The sequence below is a fragment of the Protopterus annectens genome, chromosome 3.part1 (genome assembly GCF_019279795.1).
Source record: "Protopterus annectens isolate FY-2018-M chromosome 3.part1, PAN1.0, whole genome shotgun sequence".
In the NCBI taxonomy this organism is placed as follows: Eukaryota; Metazoa; Chordata; order Ceratodontiformes; family Protopteridae; genus Protopterus; species Protopterus annectens.
This window is the reverse complement of record NC_056732.1, coordinates 1,122,737,080-1,122,762,091: the sequence shown is the minus strand read 5'-3', so window position 1 is coordinate 1,122,762,091 and position 25,012 is coordinate 1,122,737,080. Positions and strand designations below refer to the sequence as shown.

Sequence of the window (25,012 nt, the reverse complement as noted above, 5' to 3'; positions counted from 1 at the left end):
TTTTCTTCTTTCTGTTACATAACTTATTTATTTAGTTATGTAGTGATTTAGTTAGTTATTTAGTTATTTTACATTTGTTTATTGGGAACGTCTGACTTGCTTTGAGCCCATTATTAATGGAGGCCTGGGGATAAAAGCTCCAACATATAGAATAGAGAAAAGTTACATGAGAACATTATTACAAAGACACGTTGGTACCTATGTAAGTAAGAATCTTACAATTTTCCAGTGTATACAAGCATAGTGACAAAAATAGGAGTGTAATGGTTATACAATAGACATGACAGTATTTTGTCAGGTTTAAAGCGCCACTGATTAGGAGCAGAAACACAAGTCAAAGTATAAGCAGAAATGAGCAGAAGAAGTGTACCCTTTTGTCAAGTAGAAAGTTCAAAATACAGTTTTAAGGTCGAACAGTACTAAGAAATTATGGGTAAAGTACTTATATAGACTAGAAAAATGTTTTGCCTATAGGAGCTGCTTTATTTGAGGGATAAAGCTATGAAAAGTGATGGGGATATTATGGCTGGTAGAATAGTAGTTAAAATGAAGGAATTCTGGAAGACAGTGATTTCAGAAATATTTAATAGATTCTTACAGTGTGTTAAAGTAATAGGAGGGATAAGTTATAACTGCGGATAGTAGAAAGCAAAAAGAGAGAAGTGAGTTTTATCCTGGAGAATTACATAAGCAAAGCCATTTGTTTGTCACATGGTCTTTGAGCATTTTTTTTTTTAATTGGGTGATATTAGCTAAAGTTCTTAGTTCTAAAGGTAGGGAGTTCCAGATTTTGACTACATAACAAGGGTAGAGAATTGACATATTTGGTAACTTTTATTAAGGATTTATTGTTATTGATGTGATGCCACCAGAGTGGCTTGTTTTATTTTTTAGTTAATTCTGTACTTCTTCCTAGTGAGTACAGCTCCCTCTATGCAGCTATTAACATGCTTGTATAGGGATTCTGTGAACAGTTACATGTAGGCAGCAGTGTTCTCAGGGTTTATGGGGCTTGAAATTTTGCCAGGTTATCACTTAATAGTAGGAAGTTAGCCATAGAGTCATTCCTGCATATTCCAAGGTTATCTGGGGTTCCAAGTTTTATTTTTCTTACAAAAGGAGACCAGTTTGTGGTCTGATTTTATTAGGGAGGCCATTACACTGGGGGTGTGCTGCACTCTCCATAGTAGTGAGGACCAGATCCAGTACGGTTGCACCCCTAGTTGGTGTACTGACAATCTAGTCCAAGGAGTTTGTGTTTACAAAACCCATGAATCTCTGTACGTATATGTTTGGTGTTGTATATGATTCTCAGTTAATTGTAGGGTAATAGAAGCCATTGATAAATATGGTAGTGGGTTGGATGGTGAGTGTTTTCAATACATTTAAATACATGATATGGGTTTTCTGAGTCATAGAGGGGGGCCTACAGCTTGCAAGGAAATGGTATTAGATTTTACCTATGGTGATTTGAACATGGTGAAGCTTAAATGTATTGTCCTGTTTGACCAACCTTGAGTTGTATTTATTTTTTATGTAAATCAAGATACCTCCACTTTTAGCCCCTGTCTGTGTAGCAGCTGGTTTAAATGTATGCAAGGCATTATAGCCTCATACTGTTGGTATGCTGTCCATAGCTTTAAACCATGTCTCAGTGACTGCACAGACATCAGTATTCTCTAGGGTAAAAGGAGCATCTAGGGAGTGTACATTTTTGTTTAGACACCTACCATTGATCAGTAACATCTTTAGATTTTCTTGGTTTTGATTTGCTATGTTAGAAACACTTTCAGTCTGGCATTGCCTAAAAAAAGGCACTATGGGGAGAACAATGCTTTATTTAATATTTAAAAGCTTAGAGGGGAGAGGCACAAACCATGCCTGGCCAAGCAGCGTGGTCTGTTCACCATCTTCTTCCATGATGACAAATGTTGCACTCCCCGTTAACTCATTCACTCTGGAGCAGCTCAGTAAAAGCTGCCTCCACCATAGAAACAAAGTACAGTCGTGTACACTTACCATAAATGTAGATATTCGAGTGTATTCACTGTTGCAGTCATTACATTTGGGTTATCTGCTTGCAGGTAGCCCTCAGTCAGCCTGATTAACAAAATCTTGGGTCCTGCGTCGGTTGCTGTCCCTTCTTCCATGTAGCCAATGCCATTACATCAGTTTTTCTTGTCCCAGATGTCAAGTGATATACAAAGATATACCTCCAACAAAAAAGCAAATACACCAAAAAAACTTTTATGCATAGTAAAGTAAAGTAGAGGTATAGCCAAAAGAATTTAAGGGGCTGGAGGGAGGGTAACCAGGACTGCAACAGCGAATACACTCGAACATCTACATTTATGGTAAGTGTACACAACTGTACTATGTTCTTCGTGTTTCATTGTTGCAGTCATTACATTTGGGTAGATTCCCAAAGCTATGGTTGGGAGGAGGAATTTAGATAGCATTATGGCCAGCTATAAGGCCCTGCAAGACTGCAGTGGCAAAGCCAGCTCTGGATTTAGAGAAAAATTGGCAAATGATAATGCTTGGTGAAAGTATGTACAGAACTCCAGATAGCAGCTTCTAGGATGTCCCTGGTAGGGACGCCTCTGAGAAAGGCTGTAGAGGTAGATGCAGCCCTAATGGAGTGAGGTCTGATCCCCTGGAAGATAGGTTTTCCATGGTGCTTATAGAAGAAATTAATGCAATGGCTTATCCATTTAGAAATGGTTTGCTTTGAAATAGCCTTCCCCTCTGCCCCTGCAGCAAATGCCACCAGCAGTTGTTCAGATTTCCTTTGAGGTTTAGTCCTGTCCAAATAGAATCTAAGCTGTCTGTGTACATCTAAGAAATGCAGTATCCATTCCCCTTTATTCTGTGGCTTGGGAAAGAAGGTTGGCAAATGAATGGATTGATTAAGAGCCACACTGGATACCACCTTGGGCATGAAGAATGGATTGGTTCTGAGGGACACCCTGTCCGCATGAAAGATGATGAAAGGCTCCACTGCCATAAGGGCCTGTAATTCAGATACCCTTCTAGCTGAAGTGATTGCTAAAAGGAAAGCTGTTTTCCAAGAAAGAAATTTTAGGTCTGCAGTAGCAGCTGGCTCGAAAGGAGGTAGAGTGAGTTTCTCCAAGACAAAGTCAAGGTCCCAGGCTGGGGCTGGAGCTCTCCTGGGTGGTCTCACATTTCTGGCCCCTCTGAGGAACTGCTTGAGCAGTGGATGAGAGAAGAGTGTTGGTTCTGTGTTATAATGTGCTGAAATGGCTGAGGTGTGGAGTTTAATGGAGGGAAATGACAGGCCCTTGTGAAGCATCTCAGTTAGGTATTGCAAAATCTGAGGTAAATTGGACGCTGCTGTGCTCATCCCTTGAGATTAGTTCCAGGCACAGAATCTTTTCCATTTTTCAGCATAAGATTTTCTAATACTAGGCCTCCTTGCCTCTAAAATGATATCCATCACAGGTTTGCTGAGGGATGTTAAAGGAGAGATTAAGTAATTAGCCAGGCTGCAAGGTTCAGTGTTTGAAGCTGGGGGTGCAGAGTCTGGTTCTGGAGTTTGAGGCAGGTGCCATAGAGATAACCATGACACACTGCACAGGAGGGGGTACCAGTGTTGGCGTGGCCAGTCTGGATCAATCAAAATCATCCTTGGTTTGTCCTGTTTGATTTTTAGTAGTACTTTGGAGAGCAGAGGCAGAGGAGGGAAGGCATAGACTGATAGGTTTTTCCAGCTGAAGAACAGAGCATCCACTTTCGAGGCTTGTTTGTGGGGAGTCCTTGTGCAAAATTTGTCCAATTGGTAGTTCTGGGGAGAGGCAAACAGGTCTATATCTGGGCTCTCCCATTTGCTTGTCAACATGTTGAAAATTCTTGGTTCCAGATTCCACTCATGTGGGTCCATGAGGTTTCTGCTTAGTCCGTCTGCCAGTGTATTTAATTTTCCTGGCAGGAAATGAGCTTGTAGGTGTACTTGGTAGCTCAAGGCTGTGTTCCACAATGCCATGGCTAGTCTGCAGAGGGCGTAAGAATGTGTACCCCCCTGCTTGTCTATGTACCACATAACAGTGGTGTTGTCCACCTTTACCATTAGTTGTCCTGGAAGAATGTGGTCCTTGAAGGCTGTCAGAGCATTTTGTACAGCTAATAGTTCTTTTTGATTAATATGCAGGTGCATTTGACTTGGGTTCCATTTGCCCTGAATGCACTTCCCTGCCAGGTGAGCCCCCATTGCATAGTCTGATGCATCTGTTGTTAGGGGTTTGGGTGGCAGGGGGTGGTGTGAAAGGTAGTCCCTTGTTTTGGTGGCAGGCATCTGCCCACCAAAGGAACTCTAGGCATAGGCAAGGTATGATAGGAATCATTGTTTCCAGGTCTTGAGAATGTTGACACCATAGGCTTTTTAGATACCTCTGTAGTTTATTCATATGCAGTCTTGCATATGGAATTAGAAGACTGCAGGAGGTCATGAACTCCAAGGCTTGCCGTATTTGTCTTGCAGATAGCAGGGTTTTTGTGGCCACTTATTTGAAGTAGTCTGTCAAATTCATTTATTTCTCTGGCTGGGAAGTTGTATTCAAGCTTGGTCCCAGGAATATAATTTGTTGACAGGGTACCAGGTGTGATTTCCTTTTGTTTATGGTGTACCCCAGACAAGTTAGAACCCTTTGTACAAAGACCAGATGATTCAAAAGTATGTTGTGGCTTTCTGCCTGAATTAGACAATCGTCCAGGTATGGGTATTTTTGAATATTTATTTGCCTGCAAAATGCAATAACTGGAGCTAGGCACTTTGTGAATACCGTGTGTGCAGTAGATAAGCCAAAGGACAGTGCAGAGAACTGATAGTGCATGTAGCCTGCTTTGAAGCACAGGTACCTTCTACAAGATTCCCTAATTGGGATGTGCAGGTATGCTTCTTTTAAATCTACTGTTGCCAACCAGGCATCTTTGCCTAGCATAGGAAGTAATTGGTGAAGAGTCAGCATCTTGAATTTTGGAATCTCCAAATAGATGTTTAGAGTAGACAGGTCCAGGATAGGACACCATGAGTTGTCTTTTCTGGGTACCAGGAAAGGTTTTGAGTAGAAACCTTGTTCCTTTCCTCTTCTGGTACCAGTTGAATAGCCTCCATGCTTAAGAGAGAAAGTACTTGTTTTTGGGGCCTCTGGCCACTGATTTGGGGGAAGGTCCGGCTACCTGCTTGGTGTTGGCAACATGTGAAAGTGAAATCTGTATCCTGGGACACTATATTTAAAACTCATTTGTCCTGGATAATGAGTTTCCAATTCTTTGCATGAAGAGCAATCTTTCCCCCCAAAGGGCAGTCAGTTGATAAGTGCTTGGAAATTTTAAAAGGAAGTCATTGTGACAGTTTACCATAGGGGGAGTCTTATTATTCCCAGATTTGGAAGTGGAGGCCCCCCCACACACACACACACACACACACACACACTGCTTAGTTCTGTGTGTCCCCTGGGACTGAAACCTGGGGTTTTTGCTGTGTCTGGGTTTGGCTTGAGAAGACCTGGAAGGGGCTGGAAAGGACCAATTCTTAGAGGGCCAGTGTCTACTAAATCTAGGAGGCTGAACTTGTAAAAAATCTTTAACAGCTTGCATAGATTTAGCTTTATCTTTCATCTTTTTAAGAACTTCCTCAGCCTTGTTGCCAAACAGGTGGTCCTGATTTAAAGGAGCATCCAACAATTTAGCTTTAACATGATCAGGCAAAGATTGCTCCTTGAGCCAAGCATGCCTTCTGAGCACAGACCCAGTAACATCATCCCTGCAAGAGGCCTCTAATGAATCAAAACCACATTGCAAAGTATGTTTTCCAACTTGTTCAGCAGAATGCATTAAATCCTGTAATTCTTTATTTACCACACAGTCAGGAATCAACATCATTTTCTGTTTAAGCAGTCCAATAACATGTTGCTGATACTTTAACATATGAAACTGGCAGTTTAAAGCCCTACTGGCCAAGGTTTCAGAAGTGTAAACCTTCTTACCCCATCTATCCAGCGCCCTGGAGTCTCTATCAGAAGGGGTAGGATTTTTAGCAGTAGCAGCCTTAATGCCCTTGGGCCTTTGTGAAATAGTCTCTGGATCTGCAATAGGATTTTTAAAAAGGAACTTGTGGGACTCAGGGACCCTGTAGTATCTGTCAGGTTTTCTGGGAGCAGGAGGCATGGAATCAGGAGCCAAACTAGATTCCAAAAAAGCATCATCAACGATGTCTAGTACAGGAGGAATAGTTAAAGGCCTATGCTGAGGTTTGAGAAGGAAATCCCTAAGCCTCTTTTTTGAATCAGAAAAATCCTGGCTTTCCCAGTGGAAATGCTGCTTTAGAGGATGTAAGGTTGCCCCAAAAGAAAAATTCTCAGAAGGGGAAGCAGAGGGAATGGAGTCTTCTGCATCAGAATCTTCATAAGTAGATAAAGGGAAATCCAGATCATCAGAAGAATCAGAAAAAAACAGAATCCTAATCAGAAGATTCATAATCAGCTTCAGTCCTAGGCCTCTTAGAAGGGGGGATTGGCTACCCCTGATTAGAGTTATTAGATCTTCAGCCATTCTTATAATTTGCTTTTTAGGCATAGAGGCCAGAGCATGTGGCCTGGGTGTCATTTTTTTAGGCATAGATCGAGATTTAGGCCTAAGTAAAGAAGGAAGTGTCAGTTTAATATGCAAGTCCGTAGGCCTGAATACACCCTCATAAGCCAGTGCCTGCACAGCGGCTCCGGACCCATCCAAGGTAGAGACATCCATGGGTTTCATAGTTGAAGCATCATATAGCATACTGGACTCCAAATGGGTCTCAGTAGAGGCCTGTGAATCAGAAGTAGCGGGTATCAGGGGCTGCGAAAGCACCTCACTGAGTACCGGTGAACTGGCAACTGGCTTAGGAGAAGCGTCATCTGCAGTTTTGGACCTCGGCAGCCTGTCTCTGTCTTTATCTTTGCATTTTTTCGGAATCCCAGTAGTCGGATGGCTAACCGATGACATTTCTGGATAATTAAACCGAGAACCGAAATATTTAGAGGCAAAAATATACCGACAACGGATAGTGTGCTGATTAAATAAAGCACAAAACTGACAGCAAGGTATGTCATGGTCAGGGCCTAGGCAAGGAATACAGTACAAATTAAAATCTTTATGAAGTATTTGCTTTCCACAAGTAATGCAATTATTAACTTTTACTGACATAGGTAAGGAGCAAGAAAAAGTTTCCCCACCAGGGTACTTAGCTTTAGTTGAAGACTTCGGTTCTGAAATTCAAAAATGAACATTTCATGAGTCGTTCGACTGGCACTTGAGAACTGCTTCTGCTTCGGGCACCACACGGCAAGAAAGACTGATGTAATGGCATCGGCTGCAAGTTTTATACCCCTGACAACCTGACTTCATGGAAGAAGGGACAGCAACTGATGCAGGACCCAAGACTTTGTTATTCAGGCTGACTGAGGGCTACTTGCAAGCAGATAACCCAAATGCAATGACTGCAACAGTGAAACATGAAGGACATCAGTGCAGCCTGAGCTCATTTTTAGAAAATCCATTTCTAATACCATACAGAAAACAAATGTTCATAACTCTTTAACTATAAGAGCTAGACTAAAAACGTAAATGCAAACATTGTTCAGCAGACACTGATCTTTCCAACATTGTAAATGCTGATAGTGCATATCAAAGTCATTATTAAATATTTGGCAAAGAATGTTGATATTGTGCATATTTATTACCTTTTTGGAAAAGCAAAGCACAATATCTTGATCAAAGTACCATGTAGACCCATACAATTTGTATTTAATTTGTTTGTATGAATGTCAGCTTTAAATGATACCTTAACCATTACTGTGTGGTGCCCTTTTATGGAGATATTCACAGAAATATGATTAATACACTATTTCTCATAATTGATAAATAAATAAACAAAGCATAATATCTCATCACCTGTAAAGGCAAAGGCTACATATCAGTGTAGAAGTTGTGTATCTCAATGTCAGCTTCAAAATGATGCATCATTTGTGTCATCACCATGCTCCCTTACAAAGATATGGGCATAATAATGAGAAGTATTGGAAATGAATAATTTTCATAATCCTACACGACTAAACAAATTGTGATATCTGTACATGTGTACAGTGCACAGACACAGTTCTTCTACCATGTTATAAGGAGTAACACTGCCTTCAAAATGAGAACTGACATGCTCCCTTGCAAAGTTTTTAACCAAAATATGAAAAAAATCATAATTTCTATAACCTACGTCCAAAACAAACATTGATATCTGTACATGTGTACAATATAAAGGCACAGTTCTTTTACCATGTTGGAAGTATGAATACTGTCTTCAAAATGAGGTATCACTTAGCACATTCAGATGCTCCCTTGCAAAGTTATTTACCAAAATATGAAAAGAAATCATAATTTCCATAACCATAAGTCTGAAACAAACTTTGATATCTGTACATGTGTACAACATAAAGGCACAGTTTTTTTACTATGTTGGAACTATGAATACTGTCTTCAAAATGAGGTATTACTTACCACATTCAGATGCTCCCTTGCAAAGTTATTTATCAAAATCTGAAAAAAAAGTCCTAAACAAATTGATATATGTACGTGTACAGCATTCAGACCCAGTTGTTTTACCATGTAGGCAGATATCATTCTAAATATAAAGATTCTTGGTGTAGCCAACATACTGCTGAATGGGTACATGTAAAGAGAAAATGAAAGGTAAGGACTGCCACTCCACTAAAGAACCCAGGACAGGCATGGGACTTTAGTGGCATGCAAGGCCATCTGATTTGTCTGATACCTGTGCTGGCTACCCATTCAGACAGCTAATACCACTACAGTCTCACGAACTCCTTCAGTGTCAGCAGTCTTCCTTACCTATACCTTTTCACTTTACATGTGTCCATTCAGCAATGGACCTAAGGAATCAAGTTCTGTATTACTAATCCCTTTCTGTCATCTAAACTCTACACATGCCTGATAAAAGAAGAATAAAAAAAGAAGTCTTGCAGGATGGTTACTGACATATTAGATTGTAAGTGGTAGCACTCTCCTGAAACAGTTGTTCTTTCTCAGCATCTTCACCAGCTCCTTACCACAGTTATTTGCCAAACGCAGAAAAATATCATATTTTACACAACACAATTCATAATAGAGTTTGACTCATCATACTGGTCCTACTTGGTCATGGGTGCTTTCCATTCTTCTTACAAGCTACATGTTACCAATCCTGCATAGCTCTCCTCATGCCATTGTGGAGGTCAGTCAAGAACAATGCAATACCCTCCTCAGTTTGGTGAATGCCATCCCTTCTGAACAGGTGAACATCTTCTGTGGTGATGCTGTCATGGCAGATTGTAGATCCATCGACCAACCCTGTGCATCAAGCCATGCATGAATCCATTCTGTAAATGTCTGGCCTTGTGCGCTGTCTGGTGACTGTTTTCTGTTTTCCATATCTGGCGAAGAATTATGTCAGACCACACAAAATGACAACATAGCCACCACGACTGCAAGTGTTCAAAAATTGCTCTGATTTGAAACTGTAGCCTTCCAAGTGGTTGACTGATCACATCATTCCCTCCAATGTGTAGCACAAGAACATTGGGCTAAGGGTAGATGGAACACTTTTCTTCCAACAACTGCAGTACTCCACTCCAATGCATACCTCTTCTTGCAGTCCAGTATACCTTCACATTGAATGTGGGGAAGCTCAAGCTGTAGTGGTTTTCAGTTATGGAGGCATGGCTGGCAGCCCAGTGAATGCAAGAATGGCTACATACCCACATTCTCACTTGTAGTTCTCCTGCTTGTGAAGCCATGTCAGTGTTAGAAGGTGGACAAACCTGCACAGGAAAGAAAATGCAAACAGATTACTACTGATGCTTGACAGATGTCTTGGAAGACTACATATGTATGTATATCATATGCATTACCTGGTTAGCTCATCCAAATCTTCCATCCTATCCACAGGGGCAGTATTCTTTGCATTAGGTACAAAAGTCGTGATGACACTGCAGACGTACATACCTACTACTTGTGAAAACACCAAATTACACACAATGACTGACAAGGGGGCACACACAAGTTTTGCATTAGCATGTTCTAATACATGCTAGTGTGGAGTGGAGAGGCATTCATTATCATTCAGTAGAAATACTATATCATTATAATTCAGTCAAAATAGTATAACAATTGGATGTTACTGAGCCGTTCCTTCTACCACTTAATTTCCACCCATGACTGACAAAGTGTAGAAACATGCCCAACTACTGAGTATAAGCAGAAGTACAGTAATAGAAGCAGAAATGTCAAACTTATCTGGTTCATCCATGTAAGAATTAGTCACAAAAGTAATAATTCCAGTTATTGCATCTGTCCATCACTCTGGTTACAATAAGACACATCGGTTTTCCTCAATGCAGTATATGCATATTGTTAACAGATAATAAAATTATTCTTGAAAGCTGGATCCATAAACAAAAAATTATAATAACCATTACTGAAACCTACGATATTCAGCAGTCTGACCATGTATGCGCAAGCACTTCCCTGATACACAAATGAATTATTTCCCCTACCAACAGCTTAATAACCATTACTGAAACATGAGCTATAGATAACCTATACTTGTTACACCGTATCTGTATTACGATCTTCAGCAGTCTGACCATGTATGCGCAAGCACTTCCCTGGTACACAAATGAATTATTTCCCCTACCACCATCTTCATTACTACATGTTATACACATGTCCCTAAATGAAACATTCACCCAAATGACCTCTTCAGGAAAATGTTGAGATACACACAATCACCAAAATTTTAAATAAAGATATATATATATATATATATATATATATATATATATATATATATATATATATATGCATGTGAACAATGTATATATGTGCAAGTACATTATGTACATACATATATAGCCATATACACACATAAAGAGGTTCTCCCATGAGTCTGCATGTCCTAGTGGCATTCGAAAGACAAGCATCATGCTGGCACCTCGGCACCATAAAAAAATCTACTGTCAATCCTTAGCGGACTGGAGTTCTGCTGTGGCGACCTCTAACCGAGAAAAGCAGAAAGAAGAACAACAACAATAACACACATATGCACAAATATATATATATATATATATATATATATATATATATATATATATATAAAGAAAAAAATCAGGGGTTTAGGAGGGTAGGCAGTTGATGAAGAATGAGGGAGGTTGCTTGCAATGATTCCAAGCAGAGAAAAAATGCAACCTGGCTTGTACATTCATCAAAGTGATAACGACTTCTACTTATGTGAATAACAGTGACAGCAGCTGAGACTTTTCCCAGAAAAGTGATAATAACTAATTGCTATATTGTAAGTGCACGTATTGCTAATGTGATAATGACCTTCCCTTCATTATTGCAAAGGTATGTATGCTGAGACACAGGTGATAATTGCTGCACATAACCTGTTGAGTAGGCATTCATTATATTACCTTGTCTAGCTGTTATGTAACACAGACTCAGTATCATCAGTAAGGAGAAGACCTGAGTCATTCAAATAGTATAACATTACTGAGACCTTCCTCCCACCTAAAGTCCACACATGACTGACATAGCCAGGATAAATGCACAAAAAATATGGTAGCTCCATGCTGTCAGTAGTCACCTGTTACCTTTATAACTTCCATGCCACTGAAATTCAAAAGCAGGAGTTTTAATTCCTACAAAAACTCTTGTGGTCTCAAATAACCATGACAAGTGAATGATGACAAGCATTCTCAGCTCAGGCCATAATCTCCAAACAAACAAGCAAGGCAAAAAAAAAGGCACTGCAGCTATGAATGGTGTAGGAGAATACATGTGAGGAAGGCAGCCACATATTCATCAAGGCAACTACTAAGCCAGTTACTGACCCAGAAGATTAGATTGAGAAAAACAAGCGCCATCTTGGAAGAAGTAATGCCGCACTGCCCCATGATAGAAGTCCAAAAGGTCTATAAATGGGAAGCACCCCTAACAATCACTGACTCTTTGTGAACGGCATCTGGGCTGGACTTGGACACTGTCACAGTGACTTTACAGGAGAGTACAGCTCCCTCAGCACTGGCATTTCACTGACAGATTCAACAGCTCCAGTTTCTCTCCATCACCGGTCTCCGGATCCAAAGGATTATTTCCCACCCCTCCATCACTGTGTCTCCCAGTCAACCAACCATGCAGCGATCATCACGAGGATAGCAACATACCTCTCTCTCTCTCTCTATATATATATATATATATATATATATATATATATATATATATATATATATATATACATAACCCAGTAGTAGCAACTGCTGTTATCTGTTGACTGCTCCTACCTACCTATCAGTAATTTGACCTTCTGTACCTAGCACCCACCCACCAATAACCAGAGTGTGTGGCCTTCCCTTCTGATTTTCATGAAATTTTACTAGTCTTATATACTTCATGGACAGATCAGAAAGGGCTTTCTTCCTTGAATAGCCTTGTGAATGTTGACAAACCATTTATTCATTCTGGTACCCGATATATATATATATATATATATATATATATATATATATATATATATATATATATATATATATATATATATATATATAAAACTCTTAAGCTACACTCAGCAGCACAGTGCACACTATGCCATATTTGTCATGATACTATGAAAATGATATGTTCAATTATTTCTTGTATTAACTATATCTCATGGGAATATTGCAGAGAAGCTAGTTCTGCACATGTAACAGGATAATGCTTAAAAAGCATTAAGAGGCACAGAGAAAGAAGATAACATAGTTATGCATAAACCAATGGATACTGCACAGTAAAAAATGTTGTAGACCTGAAGCTAAATGTTCTTTTCACAATAAAACTGATGGAATTCCACGAGGATAATATACTTCTATAAGAAATATGGTGGCCATCATTACAAAAATGTAGAGGTTTTCTAATCCAAACTACATTGTGCACAGAATTTTCTGAGATAAAAGGACAGACTTTTCTGAGAATTAGAAAAAGAGGAAGTGCATGACAACTGAGGTTGTTTAGTCGGTTAATATTTTAGTCAAATGCACACAAGTAAAGCTGCAATATTCAACAACACACCTTAAGCATTGTTCTAGCTATGTACACACGGGACACTATTATACAGATTCAGTACTGTGCCACTGTACTAACTACTATAGTGAAACCTAACATAAACCCTTTATGTTATAAAGGAAGTCAAGTGATTTTTATATAACATCGTGAGAGCTGATGGACTTGATAAACCTCAGTGTTATATAGTACTGTATGTGAAGACGATAGGAATGCAGAAATGTTTTTCTATTGTTCCACAAAGTCAACTGCACAGGATAATGTGGCATGACATTATTGCATTCAAAGCAGTGATATGTTGTAACAATGCATCAATTTTGTAAAAACTAAAATCAAGAGCTCACATTGCTAAATATATACGTAACACAGGTCATAAAACAGATTCAATGCACTGTGATCATCTGTGTGCAGACACTGGGTTTCACCTCAAGAACAGAAAATACTGTATGCCAAACTGCATTGCAAACTTCACCCATTGGTTGCAATGAAAAATTAATATATCTCGAAGAGCAGCATAACAAGCACTAAAACTGTATTTAGTACTGATGATCCCGTGTTGATCTCACGACTTGAATGGCATGGCCTACCCTGACCGCTAAGCCTGTTTCTGTCAAACCTAAAGTTCCACAATCTACTTTTGTTACAGAAAATTTGATTCCAGTAAAAGCAGATCCCTCATATCTCCCAGAACTGTAACACTAAATTTAAATCGACAGGCATAAGTTGTCTTTTTTTTTTATACAGCAGTACGTCAATAAAAATATATATGCAAAAATAAATTTATTGATGTCAAAGGAAAAAGTATACGAATTTGCTGTGTAAAACTGGGCAACAGGAGCAAACAAGTTCATTATCACAAGAATACTACAAAATTGTATTGCGCTTTCCACACCAGTCTTTCATAAACAACAGATCCTAGGCTGTTTTTAGATAAAATGTCATTGTGACAGCGGTGAAGAACTGCGGCAGATAAAGCTCATAATTAGAAGCTGGCCTGCATTACAAAGGTCTTCGACAGGTGCATCCCACCCCCACCATCATCAACAACAATCTATTACATACTGAAGCCAAATACCAGTTGATAACTTTTGCTGAAACAAGAGGAAAAGCAACTCTTTGCTTAGAGGGTTGCTGACTCTACAGTAAGAGATATGATGATGTATCCCGAACAGTACTTTAGGCTACCATGTCACTTACTCCACAAACCAAAGAGTGAACGGTACACAAAACACGTTTTAAATTTCAACTAATAAACTCACAACACACAAAGTATCAAGCTCTTTAGCCAAAAAGACTTAGTCAAAGTTCAGTTCTGCACAACAATCCATGCAGGTCACTCATACACCTTTATAGAGTCTTGACAACCAACATTCAAACCAGCTTCTTACGTGTCCATGCAAACTCGTACCTACAACTCTACCAAGGTATTTTAAGGAAACAAAACAGAAGCCAAACAAATTAACATCAGTAATTGGATCAAGCCAGCACTGTTCAAGTGTTACTTTAATCGAAATGCAGGAATCGGCAACCTTCCACGTCCCTTATTGAAAGCCGGAATAGCTACTCTTTCAGTCACACTCCATTAGGACCGACTTAAGATCAACACCCCTCCCTTCCCGAGCTGAACCACTTGTGTGTTACTTGAGTCTGACCCATCTGCAGCAAAATAGTCTCTTTTAGTTATTACCTCTAGCTGTCAACTCTTCTGTACCTCTCAATACCACCAGGGTCTCTGTCTTTGGGTTCGGTATCGGACCGCTACTTAGACAGCTTATTATTTTCACCACACCAAACTGAATTAACATTCTAGGATTCTCGCCAATGGAACCTGCTGCTGGACCCTCTTTTTATTAGGGGGAAAACAAAAGAAATTTAGGTTGGGGATGGAGGTGTTATGCAAGTGGTGGCTTGGATTGCAAGAATCTGATTGGCAGCCACCATTTGCTTAATCAGGAACTTTTAAAGCCAATTTTGTACAAGAACTTTAATGCGAACTTAATGTAAAAACACACTGAATTATAACTATACAAGGTAAATTAAACATTCAGTTATGATTTCAGCGTGTTTTAGATTAAGATGAACTACAAATCTGCAGCACACTTTCTCTCGCTTGTGGAAGGCACTTGGGGGTAACAGCTTGCAATTTGTGTCTTCTCATGGCGCGGTTGGGTTTAAGCACACAGGTGCCATGAGAAGATACTCAGGGTTAATGAGTTAAAATGATACCAAAAAAACTAAGCCAATTGTTAGGTGTGACCTGGTTCCCCCTTGTTTGTTGATGTAGCACATTACTGTGGTATTGTCTGTAACCACTTGAAGTGGTCCCATGGACCAAAGATAGTTCTGAGAATTGAGGTTCTTGATCAGGGCAAGCATCTCCTTGATATTTATGTGCTTGTGCCTGTCCCTGATGCCCCACACTTCTTGCACTTTTATCTCTCCTGAAACTGCTCCTCAAGCAAAGTCTGAAGCATCTGTGGTGACTGACTACTTTGGAGCAGGGAGGGAGAAGGGAGAGCTTGATTTAAGGATATCTGTTGTCTCTACCAAATGATTTCTCTTCTGAAAAACCCCAGTACTGAGATCTGAAAAGATAAAGGGTGTTAATGCTGAGACCAGAGAGATTTCAGATACAGACTTATCTTTACAGAGTCTTGCCAGGGGTATCATGAGAATCATAGATGCCATCAAACCTAAAATCCTGAGGTAATTCCTCACAAAGACAAAAGTCTGAGTGGAAAACTTTATTAATAGATGCAAATGAAGATCTATTTTTTCCAGTGGAAAAAAAGTTCTTTGAACTGATATGCTTAGCTGACATTCCAGGAACACAATCCTGTGTAATGGAGTCAAGAAAGACTTTTGAATGTTAGCTTGGAATCTCAGCTTGTGCAAGAATTTCTCGCCCAAGACAGAAATTCCTGACATTTTAGAAGAACTCTAAAAAGATAAGCAAGTCTTCTAAATATGGTAAAATGTGGATAACCTGTAGCCTGCAATCAGTTATAACTGGAGCTATACACTCTGGGAACACTCTTGGTACAATTTATAGTCCAAAGGGTAAGGTAGAGAAAGGATAATGTGAGCCAGACACACAAAACCTTAAGAAACACCTGAAGTCTGGATGAATAGAAATGTCACGATAACCCTCTTTTAAGTCTAGTGTTACCAGGAAACTTGACAGAGAAAGAAGCTGCAGGTTGTGAAGTGACATAATTCTGATTTTGGGCACTATCAGAAACAAGTTTAGGAAAGAAGCATCTAGAATTGGTCTCCAAGCATTTTCTTTCTTTGTGACTAGGAGCATCCTTGAATAAAATCCCTTCCTCACCTGGGAATGAGAAACTGATTCTATAACTCCTTGAGACAGGGCTAAACAAAAGACTGATCTGCAGGATGAGGAATAACCCCCCCCTTCTTGAAAGGAGGAATTTCCTCCCATTGCCATCTGTAACCCCAATGAATGATTTTCAGAACCCATTTGTCTGAAACAATCTGTTGCCAAAGAGAAAAAAATGAGATTCAGACTTTCTGGAAGATAAAGAGGGGCCAGGGAAGGAGGTGATCACAAGGTCTCTTGACTAGTCATTTAGACTTGTTGGAGAGTCCTTGGTTTTGGGAGGTTTGAAACTTTTTTGGAATCGCTTGCCACTTCTTCTTAAACTTCTGTTTATCTGAAATCTTTTGTGACTGTTTATTCTGCTTTTTGGCAAAATTGGATGAGGAGAAAGAAAATCCCTTGGACAGTTTGGATAAGGAGGACTGTAAAATCTTAGGGATTCCCTGGATCAGCTTGCTCCTTTCATCACACTTTTTGATCACCTCTTCAGCGGGGGAGGGAGGCAATCTCTAAATCTCTATCCAATGGAGAATTCAAAATCTCACTTTTAACATCATCTGGGAAGTTCTGAGAATGCAGCCAAGCAAATCTCCCTAAATCCGTACCAGTGGCCATAGTCCTAGAAGAAGTATCAACAGAGTCATGCACACACACACACACACACACACACACACACACACACACACACACACACACACACACACACACACACACACACGCATGCACACGCACGCACACACACACACACACACACACACACACACACACACACACACACACACACATTGCACACAATGAGTAGTGACATATGCGATAAAATAAACTAAGTTATTTAAAGCAGATTTTCCTTCATAGTAAGAAACTGTAGATAAAACATTCCTCATACTTTCACAATATGCAAGAATAAACTTTAAAACATGATGCTGACAACTAAAAATTCTGAAATTCAAAGTTGCAGAAGAACACACTTTTTCCCCATACCAATCAATAATTTTCCTATCCTTATTAAGAAGGAGCAGAACTGGCATTAACTAAGTGGTTAGCAGCAGAGAAGTCAACTAAGGCTATAGCTGCTTGGTCAGGTTTTGGAATAGTGTATAAAAATTTAAAAGACTGAGGAACTTTACATATCCTTTCTACCTTTTCAGGGACAGCTGGCTGACTCTCAGGAAAACTGCAAGCAGTAAGACACATATCCTGCAAAGCAGACAGGAGGAATGAGTGTAGGTTCTGAAAAAAAATCATTCTGTCCATTCCAGCAATAGTCTCAGAAAAAGAGAAACCCTCTCAGGAAGAATCAGAAAGAAATATCTCTTCTGAGTCTCGATTAGAAATCTGAGAACAAAACCCTGAATTCGTTCAGGCAACTTTCTGTTCATATTCAGAATATTGAATTGCTACAGGAAAATGACATCCGTCTTTCTTTTACCAGAAACTACTCCACAAGAAGGATCAATAGCCTGAATTAAACCTTGAGCCAGTCCCAGCAAACTACTCATATCCAAAGAAATTTGAAGAGAAGTAGATACATGCTTGGTTTTCTAAGTTTCTTTTTGACAGGCAAAATGGGGCCAACTGAGTTATTAATGCCAGCCACTACTTCCTCAAGGGATGGGCACAGCATTCTGACACAACAGATGAACTTTCCCTATTCCCTCTCCCAGGACCAAGAAGAATGGCTCTCCTTTGTTCATTGAGGGGACTCCAGCACTCACAGAGAACATTGCTAACTCCCATTCCATACTGACTCTAGGTGTTACACAAGAGGTGCAAGAAATGGCCACAGCATTTGCTGCTTGCTTAACTTTTTCTTTTTGTGAGTGGGAGAAAGACCAACCATGGGACTGATGATCTGTTGAACAGTCAAACTGAAAATGGTGCCTCTGTCCTGGGGAAAACAAGCAGCAATGCCAGTGAAACTACCAATTCACAAAAGTTAGCTAAAGTTAGTTTTTTTGACAGAAAATACTCTATAAAAAGCACTTCCAAATACCATGGCAGTCCCACAATGGAACAATAAACACAATTTCCCCAAAGAAAATATTTTATAAGTTAGTTAACACTTCTTTTAAACTGACAGAACAAGTGCTTCATTTAAAAGTATGTTACAGGCTCAAGACAATCCATTAAAACATAGCACTCCTACCTTTAAAATAACTTTTCTGAAGAAGAAATTAATAAAACATCAGTAAAAAACAAAAAAATTGGAAGTTTTGCCAAAAGGGAGCTTACCTGCCCAGCTAAGGAAAGAAGAAGATGATCTTTAATTCTCTCAACCCTCAGAGAAGTCTCCTCTTCAGTGGCAGTAGGCTTTGTGCCCCAACTTGTCTTTTAGTCAACTAAGCTCAAGCTGATTAACAGTCTGGGCATGTGGAAGGTGTCCTGAAGCTTTGGAAGCTGGCAGTCTGTTATATCCTTCCAGGATATAACCCACATAGCTAAGGTTACGGCAGCAGTGATTAATACGAAGGACATATATTAGTGACCCTAAATATTCTAGATAAAGCAGTGAATTATTTCTAGATAAGTTACAACATGGCACTGCTATGTTTAAGTTTATAGGAACTGATGTCTACTTCTCTTAACAAAGTGGATAAATTACATATTTTGCATTCTATGGAGAAAAGATGGATTCTTAACCTTTGTGTCACCCAGGGTGTTGATTTAAATGAGTTGTTACAAACATTTTTTCTGCTTTTAATACTTTTCAGGGCTGTAATTCTTATTGACATTTGTGCCTGTTGGTTATAAATGTTGTGCTTGTGTGCTATAGTTAATAAATAAGTGATACAGGTGTTGTTCAGGTTTTGTTTTGTGCTTGCTTTGCCCAGTTCTAGCGGACAGTGGGTGGGTGGAGGGGGTGGAGTTGTTCACCTGAAGATAAGTGCGGTTTGTTTATCTTTTACCTGCACTGTGGTATGCTGTTTTCTCTACATCGATCTGTGGGTGGTTTTGTCTTGCTTTACTAGGCCTGGCAGTTGCCGCTTGCACTACTACATAGTACAGGGGGAAGGGTTTCTACCAGTGGTAAGTAACATTGGGGTGAGTTTGTCACAAAGAAGGTGGGATTAATAACCTTATCTGACTGTGCAGTGATTTATTTTTCTTCTGTGATGTGCTTACTTTACAGTTGCAGTGATCATTCAGCATCTCGTGTTCGTGTGTACTTTCTCTTCCTCCTAATAGTTACATACAATCTACCTACACCATGATCTGTTACATACTTTGGCAATGTTTTAGTTGGTGATCAACACATACACACATTATACTATTTAGGGTTCATAAATGTTTGCTTTTCTTTCTGTTGGGACATGGGTACCTACAGTTTGCATACTTTATGGTCCGCTTTATGTATCATGCTGCGTTTTGCTTCTATAACAGCAAATACTATGTTTTGAACTCTGAGAGGTTCACTAGCAATACTTTGTAGGAGTGGTTACATTGTCTGCTAGTCTGTGGTGCTCTGTGCCTTTGTGGTTTGTACATTCATAGTTTCATAGGAGATTACTAGGCTAATGGCCTAACAGCCCTTACAAGCCTAGCTATGGTATCTAATAATGACTGCTCTTTTCCCTGAGGGACATGGGTGCCATTGCAGGAATAAATTTACGATTAGCCATCTATTGCTGTAGGTTGCATTGAAGAGGGTCAGGGAAGGGATTTGCTTCATGTGAATGGGAAGCTTGTTCCAGAGAGATGTATCTATCTCTCCAACATGATTTATTTATGTTACAGGCTAGGTTAAGATTCCCTCGAACAAGTGACCTAGTGCAGTTTGATTTAAGAATGTGTGACATTTCCATCAGGGCCCTGAAGGCTAGGCACAGATTGCCAATTAATAGTCTGTAGGAGACAGAATACAGTGATAGGACTTTCAGTCTTTCCACATACAACTTATTTTTTATACCTGTATCTTCCCGGTGAAAAATCTCTGGGGTCGCTCCGTCTGTTGCAGATGTATGGTAAGGGGCAAAAGGGTGCATTGTATTCAATTATTAGTCTGATAAGGGCTGAGTGCAATGTCATTTTAATGTCCATTGATGTGAATGCCATGTACTTACCTATGAGATGTGCCACATAGAAGGTCTTTCTCACCACTGTGAACACATGGTGGTCGAAGTTCAGACAACTATCAACCTGAGTACCCTGATAACATACCACTAGGTCTACTATTAGGAGTTTGCTGTCTATATTGTAATTAGCTAGTGTATTTGCTATTCCAAAGGGGGTAATTATGCATTTTGTTTGCATTTAGTTTCAATCCATGGCTCTGGCACCGATCATTAGTCTGAAATTTTTTTCCAGTATATCAGTACTGCCCAGGGATTCAGTGATTGCCTCCAATTTGCAGTCATATGCAAACTTTATCAGCTAAAGGCCATCTGTGTTTGCCTTGACTTCTCAGAAGTAAATACTGAAGAGGAGAGGGCCTAGTACAAAACCGTGTGGTATGCCACTAGTGACTTGCCTCTTGCTAGAGGTGAATTCACCCTATTTTGCAGTATGTGTCCTATCTGTGAGCCATTTTGTTACCACCTGGTGATGTAGAAGCTGAGAGAGCTTCTCTATAATACTTGAGTGGAGAACTGTGTCAAATGCCTTTTTCAGGTCAAGGTAGGCAATATGCATAGTCTTTCTCCCAACCATGGCCTTGGTGGCCTTCTCAAAGAAGTCAACAATATTTAATAGATATGATCTACCCTTAACAAATCCAAACTGGGTTGGATCCATAGTCTGGAGATTACCTATGTCTTGTTGATAAGGTCGATGATGATTCTTTCCATGCCCTTACAGGTGAGGCTAGTCAGCTTATCAGCTATAATTCCACGGGCCAGTTGATGGTTCTTCCTTTTGAAGAGGGATGTCTTTTGCTGTCCTACATTCAGCTGGAACATAGCCTTTCTGGAGGCTGTGTTTAAATGGAGATCCAAGTGGGTCTGCTAGGTCATGTTTTTAGTTATTTAAAAGGCAACCTGGGATGTTGTCAGGGCCCTTTGATAACGTTTTTCACCTTAGAGAGCACAGACACATCTGGTGTTTTTTTTTTTTTTTTTTTTTTTTGAATTACACTACCATGAATCCTGGCTAATGCACATACCCATGGACATTTTCCGTTTTCCTTTCTTATCCTTCCTGAACATGCATAACATGTTGGCAGCATTTGTGCTCTGCCTCAAGCACAGCCCTGCTACTTCACTGAAGATCAAAATGAGAAAAGCCTGTCTCATGCATATTTCAGAGTAAGTGGCAATTTCTCTCTTAAGTAACTAAGGTACTCAGAGTAAATCCTGTTCATGTATTCATAACTGTGCCTTTTGCTTTGGATCCACTGTTTTGAAGCGTTGTAACAAAACGGTGGACAAGTTTGTGTAGCTGTTATCAGAACAAAACATACCTTGACAGCTTCGTTATAATATAGCTGGACTGCGATGTGAAGTGGAGATAACAAGAACTTGTTTAGTATGTTGGGGTCAGCACCCTCTTCTAGCAGAAGAATGATGCTCTGAACCTGATTCTTCTCTGTAGCCCAGTGCAGAGGAGTATTGCCATTACAATCTGTCACATTCAAATCTGAAATGAAAGTTTCAAGGTAATTATTATACGTGATGCACATTAATGTCAGCTAATAGAAATTAGAAATATGCATTTACATTGGACAAATATGCTAACATTTTCCTAATAAAAATTCATATTGTAATATTGTAATTCACATATATTTTGAGGGGCAAACTATAATTATCTATATATCTAGCTATACATACATACAGTACATATATATCTATATATATATCTATATATGTGTGTGTGTGTGTGTGTGTGTGTGTGTGTGTGTGTGTGTGTGTGTGTGTGTGTGTGTGTGTGTGTGTGTGTGTGTGTGTGTGTGTGTGTGTATACTACACATATATAAATATATGTGGTTATAGTCACTTTGGTAGACATCCCAACCAGACACCACAATACATTGAAAATGCACACAATGACCCACTACTATACAACTACTAAGAAACGACATTGGTGCATGCAAGAATCAAGACAAAAAAAGGCAACATTTTTTGCGGGGGGGGTGGGGGCAAGCCCTCCTGAACAGCCCACATACCCCCTGCTAATTATATGTACTAATTCTGAGATCCACAAAATTAGGAAAAGTGAATATCGTAAATCATGAGACTTTTCTGATCTCATACACCTGTTTATCATCTGTTTAGTCAACTGAAAAGTAGTCTACTAAAATGATGTGAACCAAACACAATTTCAACCACTGCATCTGTAACCATATATATATATATATATATATATATATATATATATATATATATATATATATATATATATATATATATATATGCCTAGTGTCACAGCCATGGCCTCAAGCTCAATGCCAAAAAGTCATCCCCCTTTGGTAAAAACTCTGTACCGATGATTGGATGGGAAATGGGAAATTCACCCCAGGGATCACTTCTGTGGCTCTGTTCGACAGGGGCACAGGAAAATAATTTTCTTGGGTGGCGAAAGCCAGGGTACATTTTTTGGCTAGGCTTGTATAGGCCCTAGGGTCGATAGACTAGTACCTACCTATGAACCAATGAACCATGAACTACCACATAGGCAGCAGTCTACTTAACACCAAATGTGTGATAAGAGACCTTGTGACCCAGGTGGACAGTAGTCTCTCCTTTGATAATCACATTGCCACAGTAGTCAGGAAGTCCTTCTATGTGGCACAGCTCATCACAAAAGGGATCTCGTCTAGGAAAAAAGAGGTCATTGTTCCCCTCTACTTGACACTCATTAGACCCATTATAGAGTACAATGCCCCTTTTGGAATGTACCTCACAAGATATCTGCAGCAGCTGGGAATGCCACAGGAGAACCTCACAAAGTAGGATTACTGGCCTCAAACAGATGCCCTACACTGATCATCTCAAAAAACTTCAGCTTTACCCCATAGCATATCGCCTACTCCGGGGTGATGTCTGCCTAACATATAAAGCTATGTCAAACCCAGAGCTGTTGGACATGCTACACCTAAAGAAATGCCAATCCCTCTGAGCTACATGCTCTAGGGATCTAAACCTTGTCCCCACAATAAACAGGACATGCTGGAGGGATAGATTCCTGTCCCAGAGACTTCCTATACTCTGGAACAAGCTACCCATCTATTTCAGGCAAAGTTCCTCATTATCATTCTTCAAGAAAAATCTTGATGAGTGGATGGGAAATAGGAAACACACCCCGGGGATCGCTTCTGTCGCTCTGCTAGACAGTGGCACAGGAAAATAAGTTTCTTGGGTGACGTAAGCCAGGGAACCTTGTTGGCTAGGCTTACTTAGGCCCTTGGGCCAGTAGCCTAGTACCTACCTATGAACCTATATATGTGTGTGTGCATTTGTGTGTGTGTGTGTGTGTGTGTGTGTGTGTGTGTGTGTGTGTGTGTGTGTGTGTGTGTGTGTGTGTGTGTGTGTGTATAAATATATATGTATACATATATATATATATATATATATATATATATATATATATATATATATATATGTGGGTCTACCTGACAACGCCGAAAGCTGACAACGCTGACGATGAGAACACTGACACCAGAAGATTGAAAACTGAGATGACCGATGGATGAAAACCCCGACGCTGAGAACACCGACATGTGAAAAGGCTGTGTAAGGATGCGGTAGTGACGGACGTTAGGGTTAGGGTGCGAGTAAGGTAAGTGTGCGATATTGACAGACTCTAGGGATAGGGGTGGGTTAAGTGAGTTAGGGTTAGGGCGCGGGTTAGGTGAGTGTGCGATAGTGACAGTCTTTAGGGTTAGGGGCGGGTTAAGTGAGTTAGGGTTAGGGCGTGGGTTAGGTGAGTGTGCGATAGTGACAGTCTTTAGGGTTAGGGGCGGGTTAAGTGTGTTAGGGTTAGGGTGCGGGTTAGGTGAGTGTGCGATAGTGACGGACCTTAGGGTTAGGGTTTGGGTTAAAGTTATAGATAGTTGTGTATGTAAGGTTTAGTGTGGGTTTGTAAGGATTTTGGTGTGCTTGTGTTGTGTGTGTGCTTTTTGGACAGGGGATTTGTTTTGTTTGTTGATTGTCTGGATTGTGGTGTGTGTGTTGTGAACTTTCGGTTATGTGGTGTCGGTGATTTCGTTGTCGGTGTTGTAGTGCGTCGGTGTTGTCAGGTAGACCCATATATATATATATATATATATATATATATATATATATATATATATATATATATATATATATATATATATATTTATATATATCCATATATGGATCTAATTCTCTAGAATGAAAATGCACTTCAATGAAAATGGAAAATGGCAGCCCACTTCTATGAAAGACCATTTGTGCAAAAATGCATTTGGTGGAGTTACACTTCATTTAATAGTGTAAAGGTGAATGCAATATGTGATAGCCCTAACCCTGAGTTATATAACAGAAAACATGTCAGCACTGACCACTTCTAGGTGTTTTACAACATGTTCAGTATGATTACAGGTTCTGTACATTATATACAAGTGAAACACGT

At 39.8% G+C, this 25,012-nt stretch overlaps 1 protein-coding gene across 1 annotated transcript in view; it reads right to left on the bottom strand.

Annotated features, from left to right (window-relative positions):
* LOC122797756 (transient receptor potential cation channel subfamily A member 1-like) overlaps positions 1-25,012 on the bottom strand; it is a 1,191,690-nt gene that overhangs the window by 996,968 nt on the left and 169,710 nt on the right. Inside the window, exon 4 of the mRNA XM_044066280.1 lies at positions 21,882-22,057. Coding sequence (XP_043922215.1) covers positions 21,882-22,057 — 176 coding nt within the window. The remainder of the gene's footprint in view (positions 1-21,881; positions 22,058-25,012) is intronic.